The sequence below is a fragment of the Typha latifolia genome, chromosome 9 (assembly GCF_019914945.1).
Source record: "Typha latifolia isolate L0001 chromosome 9, TyphaL0001v2, whole genome shotgun sequence".
Taxonomy (NCBI): Eukaryota; Viridiplantae; Streptophyta; class Magnoliopsida; order Poales; family Typhaceae; genus Typha; species Typha latifolia.
The window spans coordinates 1,374,897-1,388,134 of record NC_133094.1 but is presented as its reverse complement, the minus strand read 5'-3'; the positions used below and the strand labels follow the sequence as shown (position 1 = coordinate 1,388,134).

At 37.3% G+C, this 13,238-nt stretch overlaps 2 protein-coding genes across 4 annotated transcripts; one reads left to right on the top strand and one right to left on the bottom strand.

Annotated features, from left to right (window-relative positions):
• Window positions 1–423: 423 nt before the first annotated feature.
• On the bottom strand, window positions 424–5,745 carry LOC140795221 (serine/threonine-protein kinase STY13). Of its 2 annotated transcripts, none has more exons than XM_073147665.1 (3): window positions 5,507–5,745; window positions 4,145–5,149; window positions 424–972 (listed from the first exon to the last, which is right to left on the bottom strand). In XM_073147665.1, the coding sequence occupies exons 2-3, from the start codon at window positions 5,044–5,046 to the stop codon at window positions 633–635; spliced, it is 1,242 nt and encodes a 413-aa protein (XP_073003766.1). In that variant the 5' UTR covers window positions 5,047–5,149; window positions 5,507–5,745; the 3' UTR covers window positions 424–632. The 2 variants fall into 2 exon arrangements, with proteins under 2 accessions (XP_073003766.1, XP_073003767.1); XM_073147666.1 differs by having other exon boundaries at window positions 5,459–5,715.
• Window positions 5,746–8,291: 2,546 nt separating this feature from the next.
• LOC140795220 (probable serine/threonine-protein kinase PBL17) lies at window positions 8,292–12,977 on the top strand. Of its 2 annotated transcripts, none has more exons than XM_073147663.1 (7): window positions 8,292–8,592; window positions 8,835–9,043; window positions 9,682–10,013; window positions 11,115–11,250; window positions 11,607–11,743; window positions 11,874–11,997; window positions 12,259–12,977. In XM_073147663.1, exons 2-7 carry the CDS (start codon window positions 8,995–8,997, stop codon window positions 12,861–12,863), a joined length of 1,383 nt encoding a protein of 460 aa, XP_073003764.1. In that variant the 5' UTR covers window positions 8,292–8,592; window positions 8,835–8,994; the 3' UTR covers window positions 12,864–12,977. The 2 variants fall into 2 exon arrangements, with proteins under 2 accessions (XP_073003764.1, XP_073003763.1); XM_073147662.1 differs by having other exon boundaries at window positions 8,467–8,597.
• Window positions 12,978–13,238: the final 261 nt, after the last annotated feature.

The following is a 13,238-nucleotide window of genomic DNA, read 5'->3' as shown; positions in this document are numbered from 1 at the left end:
ATTTGTGAAGATTCCACGTTAAGGTTAAGACTTTCAATTTCACAATGGCATACTGATGTATATCATTCACGAATGACACGTATTGCGCTGACAAAGAATCTGGGCACTAATGGAAGTTTATATCTGTGAATGAAGTGGAACGAGAAGACTGCTTGTTTATCTGGGAACTAATAGCAAGCATTGCGTCTTCCCCAAAAGAGAGAGAGAGAAGCAGGAGCAGCAGCATCCATCGCATCCAGCATCAATTATCGAAGCAATTATGAATAAATTATAATGCTTCAAAACGAGCAATTATGGCATAGGGAGTTGGCAACAAATCATGCACGTCTTATGAGTGGCGGCATCACATGACAAGCAGCAGAATGTGTAGCTCTCATCAACAAAAGAAACATTCCATCTAGGTAGATAACAAGTTTGACGATATGGGATAAGCTATGCAACTTTAATACAACAAAGCATCCAACAAGAAAGAGAAGAGTAAATCTAGAAGATATAATTCTGTGAAGGCATCTCTACAGATGTCCACAAGCGCAACAAATTTTCTACTTCAGCAGTCAATCTATTAATATGATAAATACATTGAATCTGCCTTTTTCTCTCTTAATATTCTTTTTCTTTTTCATGTTGAGGTCTCAGTCAGTGGTCATTGGTAGGGAAATGCAACACCTGAAGCGTGCCTTGCGAACAGTGCTCACAATCTCCATCTCAGCATTCTCGAGCATTCTGACGACCTCGGTGAAGGGAGGGCGAACGTCAGGGTTAGGATCCCAGCAACGGGTCATGATCACTCCAAGTGCAGGTAGACAATCATGTGGTATGATTGGACGGACACCCTTGTTTACCACGGCGAATGCGGCCTGAACAGCTGTCATGTTTGCAAAGGGAAGCATACCAGTAATTAGCTCCCACAGGACAATTCCAAAGCTATAAACATCAACCTTCTGATTATACGGTCTGTGCTGGATCATCTCTCTGCAACCAACAAGGTCATAAAGTCCACTTTTGCAGAAAATTGATACGTATAACATAAAGAAAAGTGGAACTGTTGCAGTAAATTAAGAATGTATTTACGAAGCACAGAAGAAATTAGGTACCACAGGAAAATTATTATAAAATAAGCAAAGTGGAAACAAGCAAGTAAATTCATTCAATAAAGTATTGAGGTCATCTATTTAAACTCATATCATCCTTCACTAGATTCAGAAAAGTTATCATTATTTGCCATATACCAAACCTTCACTATCACAAAACTAGATTGAGGGATATTATCACCAAGCCGGATTTAAAATGGAGACAAGAAAGGTTCCACCAACTGCTTATATCTTCTATTTAACAAACAATAACACACAGTGTTCGAAGCTAAAGATTGAAACATCGAGAGTATATATTGTCATGCTCGTAATAACTAAAGTTTTGTGGTGCTGCACTGAGAGGAAAAATGACAAGAACAATCTCACTGCATCTCATCTCAATGCTGGCAGCCATAGAATTTGATAGTTTCAGAATAGAAATATAGGCTACAATAAACATGAGATCAGTGAAGAAAAGAAAGTAAATCATAAAAAGACATGCTGAAATAAAACCAAAGTAGGATGCATTAAAGGGAAGGATATACAGAGCTGAAGAACTACTAGGTCGAGGTTAGGAGACAACCAAAAATTCAGTAGGCAATTGGAGGCTAAAAATATGATGTCATACTCAGAAGATTACTGTATTTTATAAGGTGGGCGATTAGAGGATAAAGTAAGTAACCTCATGCCTGCACATGCATGATTCTGTGGCTGTATGCCTTTATATGCATGTCATCAGAAAAACGGATATAGATATAAATGTGCCTTTCCATAACAGGCATACCGAAACTTACATTTAGTATGTGGCAATGCATGTTATCTGAACTTACTTGCAATTTCTGTCGCATGCGTTAGGAGAGAATAAATTCAGATAATGGACAGCGTGCTCTCTCTACAGTTTTGTTATCTGTGCTTTTGTTGTCTTGCTTAGAAGGTTTAATATGTCATTGCAAGAGTCTGATTGGGCAAGAATATTAGATTGACAACCTGCTCTCTCTACATTTTTTACTTTCCATATATGTCCATTTACGTCTGCTTATTTATTAAAAAAGTAGTCATCATTTACTTCTTTTCATTAGGCTACTAAGAGATCTGATGAGTAGTCATGTTCTAATTATTCTCTTCTGTTCCCTATAAGAGTTTTAATCAGATTATATTATGCCAACTTTTTAAACTTATATTTATACTTTTAGTTAGTTCTTACAGATGTCAATTTTTTTATTAAAAATCACTAAATGAATTTTCTTTTTGTTACTCATTTGATACAAACACAATGATCATCCTTGAATCATGAGTTACCTATAAACTCATATTTATCTTCATTGTTGGGGACTGTTTAGAGTGTGAAATATACTCCCTGTGCAGCCAAAACAATCGTTAGATGGCCAAAGCTAAGCAAAGGATGAACCGAAGTAACCTTTTACATCTATTAAATGAATAAGTTCATTTGAGAGTGACATCCACAAGAATATCTTATAGTACTTTCCACATTGGACTGACAAGTTCCAACGGCTGTACTCTGATGTAAAGGAGGAGAAGTCAATGACTACATTTGTTTGACCAATTTGCTGTTCAATGGGGAACTGTGAAAAACAATCTAATGGTTCTCATCTGGACCTAATTTACTGAAAACATATTACTATAATAGTCCACATTTTCACCAAAGAGAGATAAAGAGCAGAAATAATTGATGAACAAAGATGAAATATGTGCAGTTGTTACACTTCACATAATACAGAGTGTTCATGGCCCCTATCTATGTGGCCTGTACAAAATCAAGTGAAATAATCATATTATAGTTGATGGCTGATGGAACTAAAGATGAAGTAGTGGTTATGGCTGCTTATAAGTTAAAACACAAATCACTGCCAACTTGACTCTTCAATTTTATGGGCATACTGGGCTTCGTTTATATGCCATTTGTCAATGATTTTTTGGAGGATAACAAAAGTTGATAAGAATAATGTATGAAGACATATTTCTGCATATGCATAGCTAAAAAACTGAAATGGAAAACTGACATGCCTTCAGAGCCACAGTTGCCAATTTAGTTAACATTCTGAAATAAACAGAGGATTTGCAAACCCAAAAGAACAGATTAATACGTTTATCCACAAGTCAAAAATGTAACTTTGCTTTTGAGATGAGCATAAAGGACCACACAGACAATGGTTCACACAGGAGACAGGAACATGCATAACCGTAAGGAGTGAAAGAGGGAAAAGGAACAGAAATAGAACTAATCTCTGGAGTAAACAGAAGCATAAAATAATAGTAACAGCAGCAAACCAAAATACCAAAATAACAGATAAAAGTCTGAATCAACTTTTGTCAGTATGTCCCAACTCCCTACTGTACTCTACATGAAGGAGTACACATGTCTAGCATGAATCAGACAGCTTGAGGCTTGAGTCAATATAGAACAAAAGAAATTTCACCTGTAGATGACCACAATGAGGCAATAAAGAAATTATTATAAACATCAACATTGCATGCTTAATTGCTTTTTATTAATAATATATTTCTAAGATCTTTAGTATCAGATAACAAGGAGAAAAAAAGAAGATGTCATGTATAAAATGTGCTTTGAAGATGAATCAAATTTCTGGCTGTGAGTAGATGTCAGCAAGGACAGTCACCTTTTGGAATAGGTAAAGCAACTGGTGCATTAAGATAGAATAGAGTATCAAAAGAAAGGATAATAGTAGAATAAGGGAAATAGGTTATATTTCATCAATGCATAATGATGACGGCATAAATTACATACAGAACCTATATTGGAATAATAAGATTCCAAAAATTCATATATAATTGAACATCAATATGCCTATGGTCATGTTTCCAGGAAAAGCACAAGTTGCAACATTCAAATTTATGCAGAAAAGTTTTTGAAAGAAAAAAAAACAGAGAGCTTTGAACATAAAGTGCCAAAATTGCAGTATGCGACAAAAGCAGGAAACTAGCGGCTGCAAAACTGAAAGGTAATCATGGCATGAGATTTAAATTGAAAGTTGGATATAGTAAAAAAACATCAAAGACATTGGCATCACAGTTACAAATATATTTGAACTTACGGAGCCATCCAGCGGTATGTTCCTGTCTCTGGTGTCATCCCCTCAGTCTGCACCTCAATGCGAGCCACTCCAAAGTCTGCAATCTTAATGGATTTGTCAGTAAAGATCAGAAGGTTGTCCGACTTGAGATCCCTGTGGATGAACCCCAGCCCATGAACATAGGCCATTCCCCTGGCAACATCCAATGCTTGTTTGACTGCTAGCTTCAGTGGGACAGACCTGTTCTGTCTTCTCATCAAGAACTGCCTAACCGAGCCACCCCTCGCATACTCAGTAACAATGCACCACACAATAGGTTTTCTGCATGCACCAATAAACCTCACAATATTTGGGTGCTTCAAAGTAGCAAGCATCATTACTTCCTGCACAAATTGTTGTTCCATTAATTGTGCTCTCTCTGGGTCATTTTCTGGCCTTTCCAACAACTTAATGGCAACATCTTCTCCATTATAAGTGCCCTTGTAAAGCTTTCCGAAAGCTCCCTGAGCAAAGGGCATCCCCATGTTGAGTTTCCCCAAATCAATGGTCCACTCCTCATAATCTCTGAGGGTCTCTGTCGGGTACCTTGTGTCCATCAATGCCTGAGCTAACGCATCATCACTCAATGCATGGGATACCCGGCCAGGTCTAAAGACACTATTACCGACAGAATAATTCGCAGCTGGAACAGGCCTGAGTCCTGGATGGTTAAGGATACCTGTGTGCGAGTCGCTCGACCCAACACTGCTGTTATCCACCGACATGGCGATGGAACCCCCATGGTTGGTAGTTTGAAGGCTGTTAAGGCTATCGATAGACATGTTTGAGCCCTCCCCGAGCTTCCTGTAATATGCCATGTCGTAGCCGTTGTCATGCCCGCCTACACTACCCATAATCCCAGGAAATTTGGGACCTTCTACCATCTTCACAAATCCAACCTAACAATCCAAACAACTACTAATTTTATCTCCCTCGCCACTCACTATCATCCGAGCTTCTGCCAGCTCAGGCCCGTAGCACGATAACCTGGAATCAGTCCATTCCAAATAAGAAATTAGAAAATTTTCACCTGAAACAGCCAAAAATAAAAAATTTCCACCCTATTGAACCAGAAATCATAAATAACAGCAAGAAATCAAGAAGCTCTACACTAATCCTTCCTCAAATAGCTTATCAAATCACCTAAAAACCCTTCCAAACCTTTTCTTCTAAACCAAAACCCCCAATCGGCAGCTAAAATTGAACGAGAGCTAAAACACCGATCATAAAACTAAAAACACAAAGGAAACCAGTGATTAGGCATAGAAACAGGCACAAAGCCCCAAATAAACATACAAATTGGCCGATCGGGAGCAAAGAAGCACCGATTCCGGCGATACGGACCTCGATCGGACGGGTATCCTCCCGCGGAACGACCTCCGTGGGCTGTACCGTGAATCCCGAGGCGGAGATCGGAGCAAACGAGCGGCGAAGTGGGAGTCGGGAGGTAGGGGCTATCTCTTTCTTGGAGACTGGAAGAGAGACGACGACGACCAGTAGAAAGAAAGAGTAAGTCGTTGGTGTCCGCTTTCCCGTTTCGCCCCCTCACTTTTGCCGTAATTATTAATTAATTGAGGCTTATAATTCCTTCGAGGGGTTTTTTTATAATAATTAAAGGAATTAGTTGGTGCTTTTTAATCAGGATATTAATTAATTAATATTATCTTTCTTTGCGAGCTTGGACCGACTGGTCCAAGGCCTCGGGTTTGTTTAAAGCGGTTGGTTCTTCTCGTGGCTTTTCTCGCGAGATGCCAAGGACGGACACGATTTGAAAGCGATTTAATTTGGAGTTTATCGTAGCTAACTCGGTAGCCCTTTTCCCCCTGCAAACTTTGTTATTTACGATGGAGGTACAGCAGTGCACTGCAGGTACTTATTTAATTTACTTCATTTTGCTTCATTTATGGCTTTCCTTTTTTTTATATAAAAAAAAAAATCATTATAAGCATACACCTTCACAATTTAATCTTCTTACATAATTTATCTTACACATAAATTTTATTTATCCGTTTTTTTTTCTTTTGTCTTTCTTAATAAAGAATTGGGGCTGGGTGGAGGGGCATGTTGGTCATTTCGTCGGAGGGTGAGATGAGACGTGGATCTCTCAGGAGAGGTCTGAGTCATATCTCGGGGTTCTCAAATTCCAAGTGGCGTTTTGTTTGGGTGTCGTACAATGTGAACTAACGTCGTCTTCCCTTGTGACGGCATTAGCCGTGGTTTTCCGACCTCCTTCGGTTTCATATTTCCATCTCCTTGACCACCGCTCCTTCTCTTACCCAGCAATAGCTTATAAAATTGATAGCTAACTCGATAGTAGGATCAACTCTAATTCTTAAATAATTATTATAAAAATATATATTTAATAGTTTAAGGGCTTAGTGACTCGGCTTAACAGCCTAATAGTTTCGAACAATATTTCGCTGGTGTTTAATTCAAAATAATAATTTATTAAAGCATAGACTGTGTGGTTTAATATATGTTAGCTAAAGTTAGAGAGAGTTATTTTTTTTCAACCCATATATACTCATATCTAGTCTTCGGACTCTCTAACGATAAAATAAAAATATCTCCTCCTCTAAAATATGAAAACATAAAATAAAATCAAAATAATCACACTATTACAACCGTGAACCATTAGAATGCGTTCACTAAATAAGAATATGCTTATATTATTGTAAGCCTCTTAATACTACTAATGTTAAGTAAACAACCGTTACTTCTTTCCTCTCCTCTTTCATCTAATATTTTTATATTCACTAATTACTATTTTATACTTGAAAATATATCATTTCAATCAACTGTTATTATTTCTCCTTCCCGTCCATTTATTATAAATTATATTTTAGTCATTTGTCAAAATAATATTTTTTTAAATTTTATATTAATATTAGAATAACTTACATCGCCATAAGCTTTCTTATAATAAATTAGAATATCTATACTAATATTAGTAAAAAAATATTAAATAACCATTTAACCTTGCTATTTTCTTTCTAAAAGAAGACTAAAATGATATCTATTTAAAATTGCAACATTCACATTTTATTTTTTAATAAAAAAGTTAATGGATAACTAATGAGAATTAATGATACCGTGGGATATAATGATGCTATACTTTAATTTTATTATATTTAATTAAAAAGTAAGAATAAAGTGTAATAATCATATTTCGCATTTCAAAAGCGATTTTTTTAATAAAAAAAAACCTCCTTATTCTGTATATTGTTATATAATTCCTGAAGTAAGAGGAATTTATTTCTTATTCCTCTCTTTTATCCCAGCAATACTAATTAAGAGATCCTAATGAATGGTATTGGCATAATACGATTAGTTTAAAAGCTCGTAAATTATCAAAAGAATGCATGGTATCCTGGTTGTAAGAAATTACGACAAACAATAGAAAAGATCACAGAGAATGATGGTCTCAGTATTTTATATTTTGACAATCAAATGGGAATAAACTGGGCTAAGAATGCATCATATAATATATGAAATCATCTACGAGTCCAATCTTATTTTAATTAAGCCTTGTTTTGGCCCATTAGACGTGTGTGAGATTATTTTATCCTTTTAATTTTGGTTTTGAAGTTCATCGTATGAAAGTATCTTGTTGCTAGTTTTCTTTTCTCCGACGATCGATCTCGTGAACAACTCGGAGAGGGAGGAAAAAGAGATTGTGAAGGCATTTCGATTATTTTAAGTTAACTAATTCATATTGTTACTTTGTAGTTAATAAGAATTAATGTTGGAATGTTTTTTTTTAGCTCAACCTTATCGGCAATCCACATTGAGATCAATTTTGAACCAAAAGTTGGGTTACAAGTACTATGGTCCGTACCGAGTGTTACAACGAATCGGTCCAGTAGCTTGCCGGTTGGACCTACCTAAAGGAACCAGGATACATCCGGTCTTCCATGTATCAGCATTGAAGGCCCAGATCGGGCCTAACCATGTGGTGGGTTCGGCCTTATCCGAACTAATTGAGGAGGATGGCCCCACTGAACTGGTCTGAGTATTAGGCCGCAGGAGAAGACGCCATGGGACCAAATTAGAGACTGAAGTGCTAATTGAGTGGCCGGGCAAATCTACTGCCTAAAATTTAAATTTGCTTATTATCGAAATTTTTATCATCTTCCTCCTTTTCACCATCACCAACGTCTCCCCTTTGCTATTGTCGATCGTCGACATCGCCTCCCCGCCGCCGGCCCAACTTGCGACAGCTTGGCACTAGTGGGCTAGGACTACGGGCGATGAGGGGCAACATCGCCAACTGACCAGCACTAGTCGACATCACCTCCCCCCCCACCTTTCCTTCCTCCCCTTTCCTTGTCTCATCGTTAGTAGCATCAACGGATCCATCCGTCAGCCTTGAGGAGGAGCTTCGGCGATGAGGGCGAATCCTTTTCCGACATCATGAAGGCCTTCAAGACGTGAGGCAAGCGGGTGATGAGAGAATTGACGAGGCTATTTAGATATTTTTATAATTTTATTTTATTTTATTTTTCAGGCTAAATTGATAAGCTCGGGGTATCCCAACGTTTAGGGGATATTATAATCTAAAAAAGTTTTAAGGAATATGCTAAAAATTAGGTGTAGCTAAGGGGTTGTTGACATAATTAACCCTTTTTAATATAAATTGCTTATTTATTTATTTATTCTTCCCGTTGGTAAGGCTTAAAAAAAATTTCCCACATCTGAAAGACTGGAATAATGGAATCCGCGCCTGAGGAAAAAAGAAACACCGAAAGAGAAGCGAGATCTCGAATCCAAGAAGCTTCAGATCTGGTTTGGAGATTGGGGACGGAGGGATCGAAAGAAGTCTCCCTTCTTTTATGGGTGGGTGCTTGTCCTTGGAGGATTTCCAACTCCAGAGAAGATCAGGTACCCCTTTTCCCTCCCTTCTCTTCTTTTCATAGGTGGTGGTTGATTGTTATAGTTATACAAGCATATGGAAAAGGTTAAAGGGGATGGTTGTCTTCAAAATTGGATTTTGAGGAGTGGATTGAATTGGGTTCTCTTGAAGATTCTATTTTGAGTGTTAGGATGACATGGGGCTTTGTTGAGAAATCTTTTTCGGCCTCAAAATGGAATGTAATGCAATTTAATGGGAATTTGACCTCCAAGCGGTTGATCCATGGTTTTTTCTTGAACTTGAGATAATGAGCTTTGTGTCCAGCCTGCACGTTTGATGAGAAAAGGCTTGGATGATTGTTCCCAATAGTTTAGATGCAACTTTATTAAGACGTATTATGTGCAATTGCTGTAGTATTCTTTATTTGAATCTACATAATCCATCTCGTCCCGTAGGTTATCTGAATTAAAGGTTTTATTCAGATAACCACATTCGCTAAAAGTTTTGAAATTGAATAGTTAAACACGTTCACTCAAACAACTTGCAACACGACCTCTTTCCATTGTGAGTTATTAAGTCTTTCTTTGGATACTTTATAGCCTCGTAAGAGATAGCAAATCTGAAGTAACTAGTATGCCATCCTGATTTCTTTGTGAAATTCTTACAGTTGAAAGAAGGAAAGCTGATGCTCCACCATGTCCTTCCTCACTGAAGAATGCTAGATCTGGTTCTAAATCTGTGGTCAGCGTCTTGGCCCCACTGAAGGATGTAGAAGATTTGCGGCAAACAGCCGGCTATGGAAATGTCAACATTTTCACATATACTGAATTAAGAGCAGCCACCAAGAATTTTCGGCCAGATCAAATTCTTGGAAAGGGTGGATTTGGAGTTGTCTATGAAGGTTTTATTGATGAGAATATTAGACCAGGTTTCATCTCCACCCAAGTTGCTGTGAAAGAGCTAAATCAAGATGGCATTCAGGGGGACAAAGAATGGCTGGTAATTTTTTTTTCTTTTTCTTTGGACTCTTTTCTTAGATTGAACCTATATTACATCTGCTCTTTTATCTAGCAATGTTGAACTTGTTCTATGACACCATATAATATATGGCACATAGAATTTACCCAGTATCTTTTACACAATGTGGTCATATTCCTCTAGTAAGGCAATATTTTCCATGTGTAACTTAAAGAATTGTTTAAGTTTCTCTTTTCATGTAATAGCTCATAAGTCTCACCAATGAGGAAGTTAGCAACTCTTATATATTGAAATCAACCTTAGTTTATGCAGAAAATATATCGAGAATGTTAACTTATTTTAGTGATATGATTACTTAATTTGCCTTGTTGTCCTTGCTCTGTCATTGTTGAAAGTTGAAATATCTAGGAGTTGCAGCTTAACGCACTCATCAGAAAATAGAAGTAAAAGCATCATCTTAAACTCAGCCTTTAACAAGAAGCAGCATCATACAAGAGCACTATTAAAGTGATACGGTGGAGCACTTTTTTGAGGATTCACTGTTTTCTACTTCTTTACTCTGCCTATTGTGATTCTAGTAATTATTAAATAGCTTGTTTTTGTCATGGCATTGTGAAAAGCTATTGCATTACTAGATGTACTAGTCACAGATTTTACGGTGACTTGTCATTTGATGTTCTAAATTGTTGAGCAGAAAATAATGCAATTTTAAATTTTAACCTCATCGAACTCTTCAAGTACTTGAAATTTGTGTTTGAGGCATACTTCAAGTACATGTTATAGATCCTAGTCTTGTAATATTTTAAATTCTTACTGGTTTTTCAAATCTGTGAGACATGATGGCTTTGCATGATGTACTAGGGTATTATTCTTCCCATTAGTTTTTCTTGGTATTCAGGAAGATCTCCATCTCTGAATCACCCCAAAAGCCCTTTATTGTTGGTATAAAATAATTTCACATTGAGAGAGAATATTTTGTGAATTTCATGACAGTGAGTAGTAGAATCTACATATTCACTGCTTTTTATATCTATGAAGTTGTAAAAGATTGCTATGTGCTTGACAGTTTCTAAAGAAGCACCTCAGTAATGATTTCCCCCCTTCTTGTTTCTCTTCTTTCAGGCGGAAGTCCACTATCTTGGGCAGTTAAGTCATCCAAATCTTGTCAAACTCATTGGTTATTGTTGTGAAGGTGCACACAGACTGCTAGTTTATGAGTACATGGCCTGTGGAAGCCTCGAAAAGCACCTTTTCCGAAGTATGCTCCAGTTCATGTCACTCTACCATGTTTGGTGATATAAATACAAAATTACTAGTCTACTACCATAGTCCGGAAAAATAGTTTGAATTTATTGAAAGAAAACTGTCACTGTTATGATGAATTACTGCCACTGATAGCTAAGAAACAGTAATTACTATGAATTTGTAAGAGAATGGAAAGTTGCCAAGAAACTTAATCATTCTTGTTTACCCCTTTTTAAAGAAGTTGCCATCGGTCCTTTCCAAAATACTGTTATGGGATAATTTCATCTTAAGTCATGTACAATTCCTGAAGAGATATAGTTAAATAGAAGTTTTAACACTGCTTGTAACTCATTATTAGTATGTTAACAGGGGTTTGTCTTACAATGCCTTGGTCTACTCGTATGAAGATTGCCATTGGTGCTGCAAAAGGGCTTGCGTTTCTTCATGCAGTTGAAAGATCCATTATTTACCGGGACTTTAAAACATCGAATATATTGCTAGATGCGGTTTGTATTCCTACCTACAGTGTTATCTATTATACATCACAACTTTAGTTGACCCAAAATATCTGCCCAATTTGGTGCATCCTTTTCCTTTTCTTTTCACTCCAGTTCACTGTTTATCCTCACCATACAGGAGTATAATGCTAAGCTTTCAGACTTCGGCCTTGCTAAGAATGGACCTATGGAGGGCCAAACCCATGTTTCTACTCGGGTCATGGGAACCTATGGATATGCTGCACCTGAATATGTGATGACTGGTCAGTTTGCTAAAAAGATCAGTTTGCTGTGTACTTGTGTTACTTATACCAATGCATGATATATATTGGCTTTTAGAACCAAATATTGTTAGATCAACCCAAAGTTGCTTAACAAAATAGTGCATAACATCCTTTATATCTCAGATTGTTCCATGCTTTCTTCTATGTTGATTTGGTAATGAGCTCTTTGCAGAAATCTGCAATTATGCTACTTCCACAAATACCTGACCAGGTTAAACCTGTTACTTTGATTTCCTACAGGCCATTTAACTGCCAGGAGCGATGTTTATGGATATGGAGTCGTGCTCCTTGAGATGCTCACCGGAAGACGGGCAATGGACACAAGCCGGCCTAGTCGTGAACGCAACCTGGTCGAGTGGGCCAGGCCACTCCTAATCCATCAAAGGAAGTTGCTAAAGATTATAGACATGAGAATGGAAGGGCAATACTCTACCAAAGTTGTGACAGATGTTGCTGCCTTAGCTTACAAGTGCCTTAGTTATAGCCCTAGAGGGAGGCCAACCATGAGCCAGGTTGTTGAGACACTTGAGAGCTTACAATCCTTGCCTGAAATACTGTTTCAGAGCTGTGGGAATGTCATCACTCTCTTCGAAGTTCCGAAGGAAATTGGAGATGACAACATAGAGAAAAAGCATTCCATTGCTAATGATGGCGAAAACATGAGAAAGGTGCATAGCAAAAGAACTAGGTATGGAAATGGCAGAAGCAAAAGTGAACCGCCTGTGGATTTTAATCTCTGCATTCCTTCACCAGATTCTGATGTTCAAGTGACCAATATAGAATCACCATTGCCAACTCGTAGTAGATATGCAAATGCTTCTGTCCATGAGATCAAATATGTGTAACATCAAACTTTTATTTATTCGTTCTTTTTTGCTTTTCTTCCATGTTGTTACTTCTTTCCAGTCTTGAATATTGGATGGCTTTTAAGTGCGAAGATTTTGATGACATTGTGTCTACATTCTTATTCTGGTTTATGATAAGATTCTGTATAATTTCAAGCGTGCGATTAGGATATGCAGTCGTGAATAGATCTTTACATTGCTACGCAAAATAAACTATTACTAGCTTAGCCTTTTGATTTAGACAATCATCTAGCACAGTATTAAAGCTAAACTTTGATCATGAGTTCAAACTCCATCATATCTACTTGTTATTTCCTACTTATACTATCTATTCTCTTGCTGTGTGGAAGGACCATCTACTTTGTATTTTAAAGC